This window comes from Sander vitreus, chromosome 12, assembly GCF_031162955.1.
Source record: "Sander vitreus isolate 19-12246 chromosome 12, sanVit1, whole genome shotgun sequence".
In the NCBI taxonomy this organism is placed as follows: Eukaryota; Metazoa; Chordata; class Actinopteri; order Perciformes; family Percidae; genus Sander; species Sander vitreus.
Genome location: NC_135866.1, coordinates 21,191,095 through 21,211,663, shown reverse-complemented (window position 1 = coordinate 21,211,663; position 20,569 = coordinate 21,191,095). Strand labels below are relative to the sequence as shown.

At 39.8% G+C, this 20,569-nt stretch overlaps 1 protein-coding gene across 1 annotated transcript in view; it reads right to left on the bottom strand.

The window, feature by feature from the left end:
• LOC144526847 (3',5'-cyclic-AMP phosphodiesterase 4B-like) overlaps positions 1 to 9,893 on the bottom strand; it is a 39,170-nt gene extending 29,277 nt beyond the window's left edge. The window contains exons 1-2 of the mRNA XM_078264538.1: positions 9,837 to 9,893; positions 2,777 to 3,024 (exon numbers count right to left, since the gene is read on the bottom strand). Coding sequence (XP_078120664.1) covers positions 2,777 to 3,024; positions 9,837 to 9,878 — 290 coding nt within the window. The 5' untranslated portion in view covers positions 9,879 to 9,893. The remainder of the gene's footprint in view (positions 1 to 2,776; positions 3,025 to 9,836) is intronic.
• Between the last annotated feature and the right edge of the window lie 10,676 nt (positions 9,894 to 20,569).

Below are 20,569 nucleotides of genomic sequence, written 5' to 3'. Positions count from 1 at the left end.
TGATCGATATTACAGTCCAACATGTGAAGCATGTGATGCACTTATTGTCCTGTTTAAGAGTAGAACAGCCTGACTCTAAGTGTTTGAGATTTCAGTCACAGTATTTGACTTCTTTGTCAGAATGCTATCCTTACAAAATGACCAAATGTTACCTAAATTAACATAATGTTCTGGCAGAAGACAGTGTATCAGAGTATTAGAAAACATCAGTGTTTGAAATTAATTCAACACTATGTCAGTGTTTATATATTGTATGTCCAGATAAGTAGAGTTTATTTAGCAGTAGAGACTCAATAGGCGGAAAGCAACCCTCCCTGACAGTCTGACATTTGGAAGCCTGAGAAGAACCAGAGCCTCGCATTAGCATCCGACTGGAAACAGAGAAAAAAAGAAACAGGCTGGCTTTCTTAACTTAAACCACTGCTATATAAATATATATTTTCAAACCCCCAAACTGCACACACTGTATCCAGAGAACAAACTACGTAATTATGAGCACTGACGATGAACATTTATTCATGCAAAGGTCAAGGAAGACATCTCTCTTCAGCACAGCACATAGCAGATGAAAAACACTTGGCACTATGCTCAGCTTGTACGTTTTAATGTTTCAACAATAGACACATTTAATATAAGCGAGCGGCTCATTATTGCGAATTAGAACCTTGTTAGGCTGATGCAGGACAGGGTCTTTGATCAGCCTGAAGGGGTTCAATTTGCAATAATGACTGGCTTGCTCTACATTATCCCGCTTATTACACAGTTTATTACACAGCTTATTAAACGGCTACTCATACTGAGGTAACCCACTGATGACGCTAGCGTTCCGGTCGGGTCGGTCAATTTTACCGTTGATGAGCACAGCTCTCCAGTGGAAGCCACATCGCCCCAGTGTAAGCTAAACACTGAGTTAACTAATGCTGTATGCAGTATGACCTCCGTATGAGCAGAAATAATAATTTAAAAACGATTTTATTCATATAAAAAAATACTCCATCCATGGCAATGGTCTGTTATACAGAAATAGCAGACCACAGAATGCTGTGATTGGCAGAATCAAGTTTTCAACCAAGCCATGTAATAAGATGAAAAAATGTCATCATCTTTCACACATTTCAACACATAAAGAAGAGTAGAACTGTAGCAGCACAGGATTCTGGATGAGATTTTGTCTTTATTTGTCAAAACTGCCAAACTATTGTAATTCTACTACTACTGCTACTTCTGTGTACTCTGTAGGCCTACGGCATCTATTCTCCTGAACTCTAACTCACCCTGGAGCAGGGCCATTTCTTTTGGCAACTTGAAATAAACTACTGCTAAATAAGGGTCTCTGTGAGTTACTGTAATAAATAAACCATGCATCAACTGCAACTCTTTAAGAACACAATACATAAACAGAGTTGACACATCTCTGTCTCTACCATTCACACATACACACCAAGGAAATTCTTACCAGGTATTTGCTACAGTGAAGCGCCTGTATCGACGGAGATGCTTGTTTACCACCTGCTTGCGAAAGCATCTCGGTGAGGTGTGTGGTGACAGTTTCTGGTCAGGATTAATAGCAACAGCACTGCAGTCTGCCTGGTCCGACCTGAGCTCCCTGTTCTCTCCCCTGGCTTCCATTAGTGCAGCTGCTTTACTACCAAGTCTGAGGCAAGAAGAGTGCCGGCACTTTCCTGGTGTTTAAAAGCTACAGTACGGCCTTGAAGAAAGAGTTCAAATCACACTGTTTGGAAAACTATCAGAGGCCTTTCTCACTAGTTTGAATGTGATAAAGAATAAGGAGTTGTTGTTTTGTAATAAGGTGCCAAAAAAACATATTGAAGAAAAGATATCCTTCCCTGAGATCAAATTATTCACGATACTGCACTATATTCACTCAAATACTCAGAAGAATGTGACTCTTGAGTTTATAAATATTTGTATTTGTAGATAGCTTTTGGACGCCCCCCCTGCAATATTTATAATGCAAATCCAAATCCAAAACAACATCATCAACAAGCTGATTGGCTAATCAACAACAGCTGGAAAATAACACTAAAAGTCATGGAGAGCCCACAGTGATGTGCAATAACAGAGCAAAACTTTTCCAGCTCCTGACCTTTAATCCAGATAAATGCAACCCATGTTTTTAAGAATCAGTAGAGCAGAGTATGACGGTTATAGAGATAAAAGCAACTTACAATACATCTCTGAAGAGAGCCATAATCATCTGTAGTTTAGTGGGTTGAGTCATAGGAGGTTCAAAGAAAAGGGAGTATGTGGCAAATTGCCATTCAATAATTAAAGTAGTAGCCATAATAAAAGCTCTTTTTTTATACATATAACAGCAGCCCACTGTATTCTGCCTCTGAGGTAGACACAACAATAACAGTGTATTTAATTTAATTACTGCCAAATTATTTTGTACTATCTGATGCCCAGGGCACAGGATTACACTGTAAGAAACAACTAAAAGTAAAAAGAAAACAAGGTGCTGAAAACCCTATGGTGAACCAAAATAAAAATATAAATGCCACGGCCAACTTTACTTAATTTGCAAATCTAATGTCGAAGGCAGACGGGAGAAAACACCAGCCTCCCACTGTTACCAACACACAACAAAATACAAACTAAAAACTAGTTCTCAAAAAACTAAGAACAAAAAGCAGAGAATGTGGTATTATAATTCTCCACACACAACACATAATATGAGTAATATATTACATGGTGGCATTTCTTCTATATAAAAACTGCGTCGTAAACATGGTATCCCAGTGATGATCCTTACCTGTCAGGGTCAGCCTCTGTGATGTCGATGCGGGGCAGAGAGGAGATGGGCAGACTTGTGGGTCTGGTACGGGTCACTGGATCTTCTTCAGGTGTTAGCGGCCTGCCCCTGTCCCTCTCCTTTTCCGCCTGTCGCCATGACAACGGAGGCAGCTGCAGGTTGCCAGAAAACCGCCTGTGGACTTTGCACACCTCTACCCCGAGTGTGCTGCCTGTGGAAAATTGCCCCACAGGAGGATCCTTATTCTCCTGAGTATGAAAAAAAAATGACAAAAATGACAATTTCATGGGTTAGATTTCCATGAAATTGGCTCATAATATTCCCTCTGGGTAGGCTTTGTGGTGAATAAACATGAAGAAAATATGGGTGAAATGTGTTTGTGCTAATGACAGTGGCACAAAAACAACAACATTAAACAGAAATGAGTATTCTCATAAAATTAATTCATATATAACCAATAGAGCAAAAGCCAAAAGTTAAAGCAATGAAAAGGAAATTAATGAAAGGAAAATCAAGAATTAAGTAATTTATAATATAAAGGCTTGGGGGGTAAAACAGGAGAGACTTCCGAGACTAATTCAGCACACATAAACCAAAATTTTCTTCAGCAACTCAAGGTACAAATGTTTTAACAAACTAAACAATCTGCCTATCCTGCACATGTCCCTAAAGTGCCCAACTGTATATTGGCTGCATTTATGTTTTATGCTTTTAACAACACAGAGACAAATTAACCGTTTGATCAAAGCCTATTTCAGACCCTTGACACCTGAGCTACCAATTGACATTTTGATGAAGCAGTGCTGAATATAGATTGTGTGTTTTATGTGCCTGGTTGAGTGTGAAGGTTCCGGTAAGGAGCCCTGGGTGCTTTCACTGTAATGACAGGTTGTAAACAAGCCAGGGCACTGAGGAAACAGAGGCAGGCTGCCAGAGCTCATTCTGCATACATCACCCTCCACTTTATGTTCACTGTGCGAAAGTGTAAATGAATCTTGGCGACAGGTTTTAAATAAACAAGGGAGATGGGGTGGCACGATGATGCCCAGGGAGGGGGGGGAGGGGGTGGTGGAATGATAGGATCGAGGAATTCCTTGAACATGACTTTGGCAAACAAGAAAACATTGGTCCATTTTTGTATGTGGCGCAGGAGACGATGAAGATGAGTGTGAAAGTAAAAGGTCAAACTACTTATTAGCTTGATTGACAGTATTAACCTAAATGCAGTTACTTGTTGCACGTATACTATAGCCTGACCGAGACTGGATTTTTGAGGCCATTACTAATATCCTTATTTACGAGTTTTAAAAAAAATCAAATATATCGGTCGATAGTTATTTTTTAAACATTAACAACTTTCTTCATACTCATTTTTAGTGGAATATTTTACAGTTGAAAAATGAACGTATCAGTGCTCTCCTGTGGACAAACACACAACATATGTAATGATGCTCTGTACTACAATTCCTTGTTACTTATATACATATTTATATATCTGCAATCTGATATATTGGTCTAGCTCTAGTAGGTACCAAGGTTAATAATTATTTTCATTATAGATTACTTTTCTGATTAGTTTTTCAAATGACTATTTCCTTAAGCCCAAGGTGATGTCTTCAAATGTCTTGTTTTGTTGAATCAGCAGTCCAAAACCTAAAGGTATCCAATTTACTATCATAGAAGATTGAAAAAACAGCAAAGCCTTACATTTGAGAAGCTGATTGTTTTGATTCGGGGTTTTTTATTCATTAATTAAGCAACCAATTGTTTCAGCTCTAGTAATCAAAGAGCTGCTAAAAATAAAAATAAGGACTAGTAGCATTTACCTAAGCTTGGTAACAAGTCAAAAGGACCACTGTGAAAGCACATGCACATCTGTCTTGTTGAGGTGATGCGTCCAAAACACTGTGACCGTAAATTACATCTCCCAAGGGGCTGACAGCACTGATTCTGCTCCCATTAAAATGTCCTCTTTATTGCATCAAGAAAAGTATGTTCCAAGTCGAAATTGGCTCTTCAAAGAGGACAGTGATCCTCTCTGAGATTTGGAAATGACTGAGTCCTCTGAGAGATGAAGGTCAAAAGGAAAAACACTAAAAGAGAGAAGAAAGTGAGATAGAGTGATGTCACATAGAAATAAAAACAGATGGAAAGAGGAAGTCATCCCACCTTCTCTTTCCAGTGAAAGCAATGGACAGTAATGGCAGGGACACGCCAATTGGGAAGCAAAAAAGACACATGAATGAGACAGTAAACTGCTAAATAGGGAAAGTTTTTGAATAAGAGAGGGGAAGACAGATTGAACGCTTGAGACAGTTAGAAACCACAGACAGGCGTGTGTCTGCCTTTCTTTCTGATTGTCCATAAATAAAGCTATGCTGACTCCCCTGCTCCTTCTAGGAAATGCAATTTGTCTGATTTATTGTGTCTGTCTTTTTAAAATAGATTCTTCCTGTCCCGGGGAAAAAGGGTGAAAATTAAATAAGGCAAAACATGACTCTGTTCCGACGACTCTGATCTGGGGCCATTTCCACTTACACAATCACTCTTGTCAAACGTTATAATCAGACATCTAAATAGTTTCTTGTCAATATGTCACAGTGCCATTGCTGGTTTACTGCCAAATCATGTATCAATCGTGTATTGACCGCACCTCTCACATTTGGACATGTAATTTCCGTTGATTGATCCCACATCTGTGGTCGAAATGGCACTTGGAAGAGGAAATACTGCTAATTCACTTTGAGTGTATAGAAGCCGGGAGTAGGATAAGGATGTTGAGAATTTTAGAATTCAAAACAACAGTAAATTTAGAAAGCTGGATTTATCATATGTGCCTGAACATGGTCATAAAAGGACAGGAACTGAGATGAAAGGTAAAACAATGAGTCTGAAACAGAGGTAGTGTATCTCCACTGTCAAACAGAGGTGGAGTGGGTGTTTTCTCGATGAAGATGAAAAGCCTTTCTTGGCAGCAGAGTCCAAACAACTCCAGTGTTCTCTGGGATGCTTCCAAAAAGCCTTTTTTGAAGAAGGTGGTAAGTTCTAACAGCATGACCTGATGAGGTGCCTGAATTGTTTAATCTAGGAGCCAAAGAGACAAAAAGACAGACTACTTTAATTATTAAGGAAGTATGGAATCAGAATGGAAGGCGGCAGATAGACACTCGAGGGTGTTGAGGTGTACAATGGCAGATATCTTTACAGAATCACATTTCACTTTTCTGTGAAATGAAGAAAAATGACTTTGGCTTGAAAATGACCTTCTACTGTATAACCACGATGAAATACATACATATAATTTAACTGCTAATTCATTGATATTTACATCTTGATCTATGTCACATTAGCATTGTCTTTTTATGTGATTTTTGAAACGTTTTTGATTGTCTGCTTTCTAAAAAAATTTATCTATTTTTTGTTTATATGATTCAGTTTTTTTCAGTTCTTTAGATGTTTTTTATACATCTTAATGTCACACACTGAATGCATGTTCATGAACTGTGTTAACATCAAGGGCAATGATAGAAATATGTCCAGTACTTAATTGTTCTATCCCCAACAAAGTCTATTGTATTTTTTATAAAATATATTACAATGTTGTCAACAGTGTTGTGCTAGTTACTGAAAATAGTAATTTCTTACAGTTACCTAATTAAAAAAGTAACTAAATGACTTTACAGATTACTTTAACCAAAAAGTAATTTGTTACTGTGATAAGCAACTTTTGATTTACTTTCAAAATGCTGCCAATGTGGCTTTAGCTTTCATTTCAGTATTGGTGTTATTGTCATCTCATCATGCGTTCGGTCGTGTGTGTGTGTGTGTGTGTGCGTTTGTGTCTCACTGTCCACAGCTAATCTTGAATACTACTGTACGCATCAGCCTCATATGTTTTTGTGCACATTTATGACTGTATGCTCAAGGACCTCTCGTGGTTATGGTGGTCATTTAAAACATTTAATAATGCCAGCTGCTGAAATGCCTTTGTCAGTTAACTCCCCACTGGCGATACACTGCGCAACCTTTTGGTCAACATGACAGGGCAATGGTGCCAACAGGAATTAATGCTGAATGCCTCTGTACATTTTGCACTCAATGACGGTATAAAACAGAGCAGTCAATAAAATAGTTTTTTTTTTGTGAATTACTGCAACCATGAGAGGTCCAAAAAATATTAGGCTGATGGCATCGAACCACAGGCCAGGTTTGGGTATATGTACTAGATAATATCACGAGTTCAGGCGGGTGGGTCAAAAAGTGAAACAGCAGCATTCCGAGTAAGTTATTAATAACTTACAGAAACATTTGTGCAATAGTCCACCCTCTCTTCCCCTCACTCTGTCTCTCTCCCGCACGCACACACGCACACACGCACACACACACACACACACACACACACACACACACACACACACACAAGAGCGCCACAGGACAGATACACACATGGGGTCCGTTTCAAGAAGGAGGTTTAACAAACTGAGTTGATTTACCCTGAGATGGGAAACTCAGAGTTTTTGGTTCCAGAACAGCTGATTTGAGTTGGTTCAATCAACTCGGAGTAGGTTCACTCAGAGTTAAGCGCGTGCACCACCACAATAAAAAGGCAGCATGAATGGAACCATGATACTATGATTCACCATGGCAACAACCACAAACAAACTGGTCGGCGGAAATACTCATGCGCACGTACAGCGAGTTTGAACATGTATTTAGTTAAAAAAAAGTAACGCAGCGGCAGCTGTAAAATATAGTGTATTAATTTCATATTTAATCACAGGTAACCTATAATATTACTGGTGAAAACTGGAATGGTAGTAGGCTACACCTATAATTTCATTTAGGTGCAATCCTGCTGGCGAAAAAGTAAACTACTACTAATCCCATTCTGAGGTTGCAGCACCATCATTAACAGAATTATGATTTACAATCATTTATTTCTTTTTAATGTCTCTTACTGGTTTGTGTCCAGGGAACTCTGCACAAACGTTTAAAACACGTTTCAGAGCGAGGCACACTTTTCTGATGGCTCTGCATACAGTGGCTTTACTAATATGCTCCCCATCACCAATATTATAAAGAAAACTGCCGTTTGCAAAAAAACATAATGCGACACAAAGAATCTGGTGGGATGTAGAGCATTTCCACGACGGGTGACGTTAGTGATGTGAGGACGGATAAGGTCATGTAGGCTACATAACTGATAGACTGGGAAGACAAACGATACCGCTCAAATAGGTGGGCTAGTATCTAGAAATGAAAAATAGTCGGGGCCTAAATATCATCTCCCGACGTATGTTGAACTCCCTGCAAAGTAATACAGGTTCTTCATCAACGGGATCGTCAACACAAGGAAATGCCATGTTCGGAACAAAAACGTGTTATAGTCTGCTAGCCTAACACAGTTAATAAACCAACCCTGTTTTGTATTCATGCAGATAACAAACTGCACTAAAATGTGCCTGATACAGACTGAATGAATGAATGAGGAAATGAAAGAGTGCTGTGTCAGAGGGAGGAGACTGAGAGAAACTCAAGGTTTCTTGAAGAAAACCTGCTCCCAACCAGGTTAGGTTCACAGGCTCAGTTACCATAGTAACTGACTCTGAGGTTAAGTTACCTCTCTTTCTGAAACGGGCTGGAGTTTCAGGTTTGATTAACTTCCCTTTCTGAAACAGAAAACCCAGAGTTTCCCTCATCTCAGGGTTAACAAACTCAGAGTTTTCACTACACCTGCTTTCTAAAACGGACCCATGCACACACCAGACCGAATGCATGATTCCGTCCAGGCTTACGCATGGCGGATGGCAGAGATAATAACGAACAAGCCTTTTTCAGTAACGGTAATTTAGTTACTTAATTTGAAAAATAATGCTTTAGAGTACTAGTTACTGCCTGAGACACGTTAGTCCCAACGACTCTAAAGCATTATTTTTCAAATTCAAATGTTTGTCAATAAACCAAAAAAAAAACATTGACATATAAATTGGTACGGTTTTTCCCTGGTGCTATGGCATGAGACGGGAGGTCTTCAGGCTTCAGCCATACACTCTTGAAGAAGCCTGCAAACATACCCAGTAGATTGAATAAGCATTTAGGTGCTGGCCTTTCGGAAAATGTGTCTGCCATTACCTAAATTACTGCTGTTATGAAAGTAAATATTACCATTAATAATTCCTGACATTAATGGTCATTATACTGGATTAAATTGTGTATTTTCTCTATTAGGAGTGAACAAATTAACACCATTAGATGCGTTTTCCTTTCCTATTCCTATATTTACTATCATAAATATTCAGTAACTAGCCAGTCCTGCGTTCTAGGGGGGTTGGAGGGTGATGGAGGCCAGTCACAGCAGGAAAACTTTCATCATCCAGGATGCAGCTTGGCCTCAGAGCTCCTGTTGGACAATGTCAACGTAAATGATCTGGCCTGCCTGCCCAGTCATAAACACCGGTGGCGTGGAGGATAAACAGATGGGCCTCTCTGTCGGATTTCTGTCCTTCCTCCTCATGTTTCCACTCAGTCCATGCCCTAAATGTCTCCTGGTGTGAGCTGTCTTTTAACACCTTTCCTCCTCTTCCCCCTCTGCCTCCGTGTCAACACTGCATCACTCAACTCTCTGTCTCTATCGTCTTCTTAACTCTCTCTCTCTCACATGCAGACACACACAACACATTGTCCTTCATCCCCAAGTCTCTGTTCCAACAAACAAACACACACACACACACACACAGACTCACACACCAATCTCGCTCCCTGCAGCATGTCCTGCAGTCTGTTGTGTACAGTACAGTCATCTGTTTATGAGTCACCGACCACCGCACAAACATACTGCATCTTGCTGCCTTAGTGTACTCCCACCAGAGCTCACTGTATCTTTGTTCGGGAGGAAACATTGCACAATTTATAGCAACTGTGCAAACTGCAGAATTGGGTTGTAAACTTTAGAGGCAAGATGCGGAATTTCAGAAAAAAAGAAATCACGAGTGGCTGTGTAATGAATGCATGGATGGATCCACGGTTGCACAGATGGATGGTTGGGATGAGCAATACTTACGTCGCCTGGTGTCAGCCCCTGTGCACTCCTGCTTTTCTTCATCCTGCTGGGATGTTTAGCCAGACTCTCTCTCTCTCTCTCTCTCTCTCTCTCCGCGTCTCTGAGCCTCTATCCAACAACGCAGCTCTTTCCTGCTTCTCCTGCTCTGGGCAGCCTCACCAGTACGCCTGCACATGGGAGGCAGATAGAAGGGGAGAGCAATGATAAAATAACCAGTTCCAAAAGTTATTCTGCCTGCCTCCCTCACAGTGGACATCATGTCTGCAATTATTGTCAGAGTTGCTTTGACTTGGTAATGCAATTCTGTGTCCAGAACGTTGACAAGTCTCTAAACTGCGTTGCATTACGGACTGCAATAGACAGCTTTGACTAAAAAGCAGACATTATATGAACTGTAATGGATTACCTATCTCAGCAGTAACAAGTTTGTACAAGAAGACATTCATACTGTAGTAGAATAGAAATATACATTGAAGGTAGAAAAAACACAGTAAAAGTTATAAAACAGAACTCTATGATTTGGGCTGTAGCAATGAAAAAGTGAGCATGTTAGCATGCTGGCGTTAGTATTTAGTTTAAAGCACCACTGTGCACACTGTAAGTACAGTCTAACATAGCCTTAGCATGGCTGTAAACTCTGTCTTGTGTCTACAAAACCTTTTTTCTATTTAAAAAATAAGCCAAACTTCTTAAATGTTAAATAAAAAAGCAGCTGTACAAAACTTTTGCCAAAAGAAATAAATTAGTAGGTTAATAAATTTTACAAATGACTAAACATTTTGTCAGCTTTCAATATTTAATACTCTGTCCTTACACACAGTTCGGTTGGTACAAAAATAATTGAGGTTCAGCTTTGTGGCTACGTGTAATGTTAAAGCTATAGTGCGTAGTTTCTGTCTCTCCCATGAGGAATTCTAAGTAATGACAACAAAACTGTCGGCGCGTCCACATGATACAAGCCTTCCGTGATCGCGCACCGCCCCCACTCCTCCTCCATGCAGTTGCTTGTAGCCAAGGAGGACACGGAGAATTAAAAAAACATGATGGACTCTTCAGAAGAGATAATTATCTTCACTCGAGTTTCTGCTCGGGAAAGTCGCCAGACGCCACAATCTTCTGAACATAGCCATACTGAGAAATACAGAGAGAGTTGTGTGGAGCTGATAGTCTTAATTAGCTGTGTAGCAACTAATTTGGCAATGGCTTGAATGTAACGGACGTTCATTAATATCAAAAAGTTACGCACTAAAGCTTTAAATACATGCGATTTGTAGTAAATGTGCTAAAAAACGTACAAACCCCCCCCCCCCAAAAAAAACCGTGTAACCCTTGTACAGTATGTATTAATGCATAAAATACACTCTGTGATAATGGTTCTGTGAAAAAAGGTTGTTATGTGATAGAGTGCATGGTGTGTGTGCCTGAAGGTCTGTTAGTCCAGTCCCGTCTTTCAGCCTGTTTGGAATGCAGTGACTGTACACTCATCAATAATAGAAAGACACCAGCTGGTAGAACACCACCAAAAGGCAGACATGAGTGACTAATCTTTGTGACAGAAATGAATCGATATTTTCCATGTCACTATTGATCACCCTCCACCTCCGTGTTCCACCTCACATCACCACTTATTTAACAGGCACTCTGCTCTTGTGTTAAAGTCAGTGTTGGACTCCTGGTGAGGGAGGCTGTTGTTGGTGCTTTCCAGAAGCTGCCAAGTCAAGTTGCATGAAAAGAGAATTTCTCAGCTGCACAAACAACCCTATCTTGTTTGTAGCTTCACAAACAAAATCATTATTGTGGCTTCCTGTTGTCCTTGGTTTTTTATTTGAAAAAAGTGATATGAGAGGGAAAATGACAGCAGATACCAAAGGGATTAGTGTTTTGAGCATCTGTAAGATTCAGCTGCTGGTTCAAATCTCAGCATGAGAGAAAAATTCTCAATAATGTATGAGTTTGCACAGATAAGTCCATTGTAGGTTTCACATTCAGATTCTTTATACTTCATGGTACAGAGGTTTTAAGTAGATGGTAAAGCTGTGGTGGTTATTGTGACCATAACCAGAAAAAAACAACTATCTATAGAAAAATTTAACGTAGAATCAGTAATCTATTTAAAGACTTAATTATGTATTCATTCATTCAACCTTTATTTATATCTCAGACAGATCATTGAGAGCAGGCCCACATTTACAACGATGCTGAGTTTACAGTAATATAAACAGAAACAAAGAAATCAGTTAGACAATTGTGCACAGGGATAAAACAAGGATAGACACAGATGAAAACAATAAAATCAGCTTAACCAATTACACACTGCCACACAGTGGTCCGTGATCATGGCCCTGAACTGTCCATAGGTGAGAGTACCGATCCTCAAGGCAAGGTGTAGGTCATTCAATGAGTTAGGAGCACTGAGTGAAAAGGCTGACTTTCCAAATGCAGAATGTTAGTGGGATCATAAGTGTAAGTCAGTCATGACAGCATGTTAGATAAGATCCTAAGTTCCAGTCCGCATCATTGTGATATAAAAGGAATTAGCGTACTAATGGGGGCTTTAAAGATAAACAAATACCAGTGTTTATTACGCCTCTCTGCCAGGGAAGTCCAACCAACGTTTTTATGTAACAGACAAATTAATTTTAATGCTAGTATTGTTTTTTCAAGAACTTTAACTACCCAGTATCTCAACCACAAACGTTTCAGGCGCATTTTTCACCTGCACGTTTCACGCTACAGATACACTTTCGTTTTAATTTTTTTTAAATTTTGTGAATCTCTACATTTGTAGCACACTGCCTGGCTATACATATTGTAGTACTGCTACTTATAGGCTTACTAATACTACTACAACTGTTGTCAATGGTTTGCCTCATTTTAGATAATCTTCTGTGTTAACATAGTACATTTCAAACACAACGTCTGGAATATATATATTTTTAGGGTAGACTGACAGCAGATGGTTGAGCACTTTGAAAGGACACATCAGTGATCACTTTTGAAACACATTATCTACAAGAAACCTGCAGCTGCATGCAAGCAAAAACAATCTTCCCAGTAGTGCCATCAGCACTTCAGTGAAAAGGTCAGGGCTCTGTGAATACATCCACGGTCGTAATGAGCCTGAGACTCTGAAGAGCATTACAACCTAAAACCAACGAGACCACTTAAATCAAAAAAGATCACTGACAACATACACTGGACTAGAAAATGCACTGCTTCACCTAGAGAAACAAACTTCAAGTAAACTCTTATCCCTGTAACCCAAGCAATATGTCATCCCTTAGGTGGCTGCCTGTACCTCTACAAATAATTGATTGTTGATGTGAAGCGGGCAACAGAATGAAAAGCCATGAGGCAGTACTTGACATGCAGATTGTAAGGATTTGACTTGGATTTTGAAGAGAACACAAGGGAACATTGTGCTAGGAGTACACCATCAACTCAACAACAAGGACAAAGCAAAGGCCATGGACGTACTTTTCTTTAAAGCTATTATTTCTTCCATTAAACATGACTGCTTAAAGTTTGAGTTAAGTATGTTGTCTCTGGGCACACTGGAGAGAAAAAGCTCTGCAGCTTTACCTTGCCGCAACTGTGTTCTGCAAGGTCAAAGTACTGTTTTTGTCAATGGAGTCTAGTGGCTTTGACAAGAGCATAGAAGGGCGTCAGTTACCCGTGTAAACATATGGCGTTTTTCCATTACATGGTACCTGCTCGACTCGCCTCGACTCCACTCGCCTTTTTTGGTTTTCCATTACAAAATAAAGTCCCTGGTACCTGCTAACAGGTACTTTTTTTTAGTATGACCTCCATCGAGGTTCCAAGCGAGCTGAGGCGATACCAAAAGGTGACGTGAAAACCTGCAGTCTACTGATTGGTCAGAGAGAATCGTCATTAATCACTGCGTCATCATTACTAGCGACAGACAATGTTTTTTTTGCTGCCTCCAGCTTCTTTTCAAACAAAATTTGCCTTCTGGCTGTGGCAACAGACATCAGCCCCTCATTGGCCCTGAACAAGAATAAGTGTTTATAGAGAATGGATGGACAAGTGAATAGTTTGCACTTGTGTCAGCAGGTCAGCAGGGCTGCATGTCACCAGTGAGAAACTTTGCCCATCTGACCAGTCAATCTATGTCACACAGCGTCTGTGCACAATAGACGGATGTAGAGGCGACTCGGTCGCTGTCATACATTTAAAATTGCTGGGACACCCACACAAAGGTAGCTTTTGTTGCGCCAAAACAAAGGAGGCTCAAGAAATCATGTGTGGAACTGCGTTAATATTACATTCTCTTACTCTGTAGTCCAACAGTGAGAGCTTTCAAAGCCATCTGTGTGCCACAACCATGATTAATTAACTTTATAGTAGTCACTCATTAACACCCAGATAAGATAAGTCGGAGTAACTGTTAACTGAAGGAAATATTAAGGACAGAAATCAAAGAACATACTGTACAGTATTATGCACTTATGAAGCAAATTTACTTCACTTACCCAACTTTTGATCAATTCAGTGGAAAACGAACATGTATTCCATGTAAGTCTCCAAATACTCTCTTGTCAAATTGCGAGTGCTAAATGGAGAAGTAAGCAGCACTGGTCACAAGACACGACAGCTTCTGAAATAACTATGGCAGGTCCTCTTTGTCTTTTGGGGTTGCCCACATTCATTCAATCAAAACAACACCACACCGCTTTATTCACACCTTGAATAAACAACACTGATGTCCACTGATAGCACTACTGATGGGATGACATTACTCATCTATACTAATTGTCACTGTTCAGTGTCCACAAATCTATTTTGAAACATTGTCTCTTCTCCAAAGTCAAATCATCTTAAAAAAAAAAAGCCTTGGAGTTAGTTTGCTTATGTTGACTTTAGAAAGTATTTCAAAATCGTATTGTTTGTCATTAATAATCTTTCATAAATTAAGCTGAAGGTTAAAAAAAATTACTGTTGACAACCTCTCGAAGCAAATAGAAGAAAAAGTAGAATAAGGTAGGCGTCCTTCTCTTGTGGCCCCCAGGTTACAGATTGAGCTGCCTGAAACATAAAGTCTTTAAACTCACAATCTTCTTTTGATTACACAGTCACAAGGTACTTACAGTATAACAGCACAGGTGGCATGAAAAACAGTGCATGTTGTATTGCTGTCAATAGTCCCATTTACTATGATACTGTGGCGTGTGCCGCCTTTTGTTTCATTTGTTTTGTAATATGCTCTATGAAAAAGTTATTTTTGATGTAGTAGCTGCAGACAACAGAAAGCAAATGTTAGATGAATGGCCAGAAGGCTACATGCTAATTTATTATTGCTCATAATGTAAATCACACCTGCAAACACACTGCATTCCTCCTGGACTATTTTGTGACTATGCCTGAAAATATATTACAATTTAATTGCAGCTATGCAGATTACCAACTGAATTTGACATAATGACATACATGTGGTGACCCAGGGATGAATAGACTTTACACTGACACTGCATGTTTCATATTTCTGGAATATCTACATGTATAATTAATGACATACAAACAAACATTACATCAAAGCTGAGCTGCTGGGCTGTTACTATACTAGCATAGGGACATTCACAGACTCCTACCTACAACAAAAACACTCTCCTGTATTCACTGGGTGTTTTTTGCCCGTTTTTGTTTACTTTCAGACACTTTGTGCTTAAAGTCTGTACGTCCCATCTGGGGTGACAACCCTCTTAGACACATCATCTTAATTTGATTCATACAGCACAGAATATGAAACTAATCAATATTTAGGCTGCAACAAGTTCTTTTCTAATCTTATCCCTCCTTCCCACACTGTTTGTGTGGGCATGTATTACACACAAAGCAGTTGATGCACTCTATGCGGATGTCAGACTTGCAATAATAACCACAGAATAATATATACATTCTAGCTTATTGGAATTATTACAGTACATCTACAGCACAGAGAGGGATGGATAAAATTATAGATTACAAACATGAGAAATATGAGTTCACCAAAGCTCCTTTCCATTCAAGTAGAGCTAAAACGTTTAGTCGATTGATTGATTAGTTGATCAACAGGAAATGAATCTGTTACTATTTTAACTTTTCAGTTAAAATAAAGTGTTATCGTAAAGCAAAACTGTCAATGTTCATTTAACTCTCAGAATGTAAATGTCAACATCATTTCTTCTACCGTGCAATCTGAGTTGACATCTATCAAACATCATTCAACAGTTCAACACGTTTTTAAACACTTACCCCAAAGCCACATTAGCTATATGACTGAAAGAAAAATGCAAAACACTTGTCGACTTGGATTTCTTGTCAAAAACTAATTAAAAAATCAAAACACCATGGAAACTCATCATGGAAAGCCGTTTGTATTTGCATTCAGTGCAGAAAAGCAGATTCCAGCAGAGAGACGGGTGAAGGCTGAGAAGAGTTTGTTGAGGAGGGAGAGAAACAACACACCAATTTGTGCCAGCTGAAAGCTGACGTCAGTGTGGAGGCCACATGATGGCAACCCACTGCCCTACTGTACAGACAGAAAGAGAGGCCAGACTGTGAACCTATTGCCACTGGGCCACAAGACCATTTTAGGTCGGTTCTGCTGTCACACCATGTGTTTGTTAGAAAAAGAAAGAAATGAGAAATAATTGGTGGGTCAGGACACATGGCAACTTTGACTCTGGATGACTCACTGTTTGATTGGAGCTGCTGAGAAAGCCTAATAATTGAGGGTGTGCCATTCTGTCAAATTCAAACACCCACCCACACACACATATACTAATTACCCCATGATATTCAAGTCACCCAATTTCACGCCCATTGAGGTATTGTATGAGTACGGTCTGTGTCAGCACTTACACAAGACAAAACTTTCTATTGCCGGTGTGATTTATAACAAATGACTTGGAGACTAAGGAGGTAACTGAAGGCTTGGCAGAGTCTTCAGGATTTGGGGCACAGAGGGGGCCTTTTGGTGAGTGTCACCAGTTGGCATCCTCAGTGTCTACATGGCTCAACATGAATCCTTCAGATGACAGCTGAGACAGAAATTACTCAGTGTGCAGCTATGGACTGTGCCCCTGAGGTTATTGTGAGCAAACTGATGTGATTCACCATAACCTTTACACACAGGGTGGCTACCGTACGGTATATGCTGCTGTGGAGCGACTGGTTGGGCCTTTTATAGGTGCAGTAGGTAAGACTTATAAAACTAACTTTCTGTCATATTTGCTGAAACTGACCCTATGTTTCAGTAGAACTACATGAAGCAGGTAATAAAAAAAAATCCAGCTCCTCTGGCACCACCTACAGCCTGTAGTGCGATTTGCAAAAACCCACCGCTCCCTGTTCAGATACACCAATCGGGGCCAGGGGGGGTGTCTAACTGCGTGTCAATCACTGCTCATGCACACGCATTCATTCTCCTTTGTCGGGGGAGGGGCTTAGGAGACCGTTTTGGGCTTTACCTGAAAGGGGGGAGGGACTGAGAAGTTGTCGATGTTCACATTTTTTGGCTAAGTCATGGATCTTCACAATCCTACCTACAGCACCTTTAACCCTGATAGACCCCACACACATCATACACCTACCACTTCCTGTTCACCACTTGTATCTATATCAATATCTATATTAGGGCTGCAAGGGCATGCTCACAATCACATTTATCGTATAAGCAATCTGAAAGTGGTCAAGTGCTAGAAAGGATTAGGCCTATCTTTAATACTGACCAATGTACTGTACTGCGGACTTACTGTGATGTTTTCAGCAAATAGCTCTGATACATAGAAAACAAATCTCTTCTTGCTTTGTCAGCAACAAGGCTCTGACCACAATATTCCCACCCAAGCACTATGAAAGTGTACTCACAGCTGAAGCTCTTCTCCGGGAGCAAGTGGTGAGAAGATGGGCGGGAAATTCACGTCAGCAGATTGTCAGCCTGAAAGACAAACAATGTATGGATTACAAATTTCACAGATCACACATCACAGCAACAGTGGTGGTTGCTGGTCTTTCAAAGAGGGGAAGCTCATTTTTGGCCTACATCATAAAAATTGTCCATTTATTTATATTATAATAATTAGGGCTGTCAATCGATTAAAAAATGTAATCTAATTAATTACATACTCTGTGATTAATTAATCGAAATTAATCGCATACATAATTAACGGTGCCTGAACCGATACTTTTTAAAAAAGTAAAGTACTAAACAACAGTTGATGACATTAAAGAACGGCTTGTTTATTGCTAAGGCCATATGGTCAAAATGAAATGTTTAATATTAATGTATAACAATAACAATAACTAATTTCAGTAGTAAATTGCTGTTGAACCATCAGATGGGAAAAGGACATTTACAATAACTTCAAAAGCACCACGAGGCTGTAGTTTACCAGTTTCATTGAACGCACCGTCTGTGTTGTTTCTCCGACGGCAGCTGCAGATTGTTACATCCCGGTGTTGAATCCTCTACAGTAAAACAGTCACACTTTACACCGTTTAGCGTTAGCTGTCAGCATTTTAACCGTGTTTAATCCAGCTACTAGCTAGCGGTAGGCTAACGTTAGCTGCTGTCGAGTATAGTGTTAACTAGCGTCATGTGCAGCGGTGTTTGTGTTTCAGAGCAACAGAGAGAAGCGCAGACATATCAGTGGCACCAGATTTCGGTAGCCAGGGTTGGCAGGAAAAAGGTTTTTACAACCTTTTTTAGGGGAAGCCTATTATGGCCAGCAGAAACTGTGTGATTGATCAGCAACAAGGACCCCTGACAATAGCGCAATCTAAGGTGCAACATGTTTGCCTCTGACAAGAGGGCCATGAATCGATACTAGAGTAGCCTACTTCCTTGTTTATTGTTGCACAGGTATGAATGAAATTCAGAGAAGAATGAAACTAAAAGCGTCTGCCTCCACAGTAAATCATCTGTTGAGTGTTTGATGGTTATTTATTTTGCTTTAGATTGAACCGCTGTGGAACAATCAGAAAATAAAGTTTTATTTCTCTCATTCACAGCTCCTTGTGGGGAAGCCGACAGCAAAGCCTAACTTTATTTGTAATGTTTTAAAAAAAGATAAATGTTCTCCCCTCGTCCTAAAATTGTCATAAATCGACAGGAGAGTACTTCCTTGTTTTATGAATAAAGCTGTAGTCGAGTTGAAGCAGCCATGCTGTGTTTGTTTGACCAATCAGTGACAGTCATCCCTGCGAACCCCACCCCGAAGGTTCCTGTACTTTCGGAAAGTACCTCCCTCTACTAGGTTCCTGTTCCAGAGAAAATTTCCTGCGGTGAAAAAGCGGCCTAAATACATGACCGTTAATCCAATCACAGTTCAGATTACCATCCAACACACACACACACACACACACACACACACACACACACGCACACTGCTTTCTGTATTCACAATCAGCTGTTTGTTTATTTTTAATCACAGTTCCCACTATGACAAACACTCACCCAGTCTGCAAACCTAAATGCCTAGCGCAGACACGGCATGTGTTCATCAGCTGGAAACGGAACATCAGTGTTCAGCAACAGAAAAGGCAGTATGGCAACCACAACTCCAGTAAAGCCACCAAGCAGCCAGTCAAGTGAGTCATCAGTCTGGTAGCCAGAGCCCTTTTGACACAAGCCTGGATGTATGTGCCCTGTTGTTTCAGCACTGACTGAGAATAAAAGGACAGTGGCCAGTTGAGTTTAAACCACAACATGCCCAGGGCACTACACAGAACTGCTATGAACTGAGCTTACAGTAAACGAAAGTGCACGTCTGAAATTCTTTCCTAAAATGTAATTAAAGACTAGCGAAATGTCACTACTGTCAACCCTTTCACAGCCCAAAAATGATTTATAAAAGAGAAATCATACTCTAGGGTTGAATCACTGTAATGTTTTTTTTAAATTCTTATGTTTTGTAATTGAAATAAAACTTGTTTTTAAAAAGGGGAAACATTTAAATAAATGTTGTTAGCATAGTAAAACTCCAGCCTTAAGATTGTAAAGACCTTCAGAGTTGTAGAGTTGGAATATTATAGAAGTTGCGGAGACATTCGGATGGTGGTAACACTGTCCATGTGAGCTGGCAGAAATGAATCGCTTTAGTGTGACCAATACACACACTTCCTTCTCAGTGAAGCTTGAACCAAATTATTCTGCACACAAAACCACATGCTCATACGTACATGAAACATATTAAGAAGGTAAACTAAAAAAGAAATAAGGTTTGAATGTTGAACACGTATGCCAATGAAAAGATTATGTTTGTTCAATAACACAGTTTTACAGAATATGTTAAGAATTTATAACATGTTCTGCTCCCAGTTGTTTCAACAATACCTTGCACTTATTATTAATAGTAAATCTAGAGATGAAACCTAATGATCAATAATGATAATGATAATGACCAATCCCAGCTATTACATCCTGACTAACTTACACATATGCACATATTTTGTGTTCATTTTATCTATGTAAAAGCAAGCAATGCCTACTTTTGTGTCACTGGAACAGTGTTGCAACAGTAGAACACTGCCAAGGAAGGTATGTTTTCAGTTTGGTCTGTCTGTTTGTTTGTTGGTTGGTTGGTTGGTTTGTTTGTCTGTCAGCTGGATCCCGGAAAATCTACTGGCCCGATTTTCATGAAACTTGGTGTAAGGGTGTAGCATGGGCCAAGGAAGAAAACCATTACCTTTTGAAGCTTTTTCGAATCACAGGGCGGATGCAGTAATTT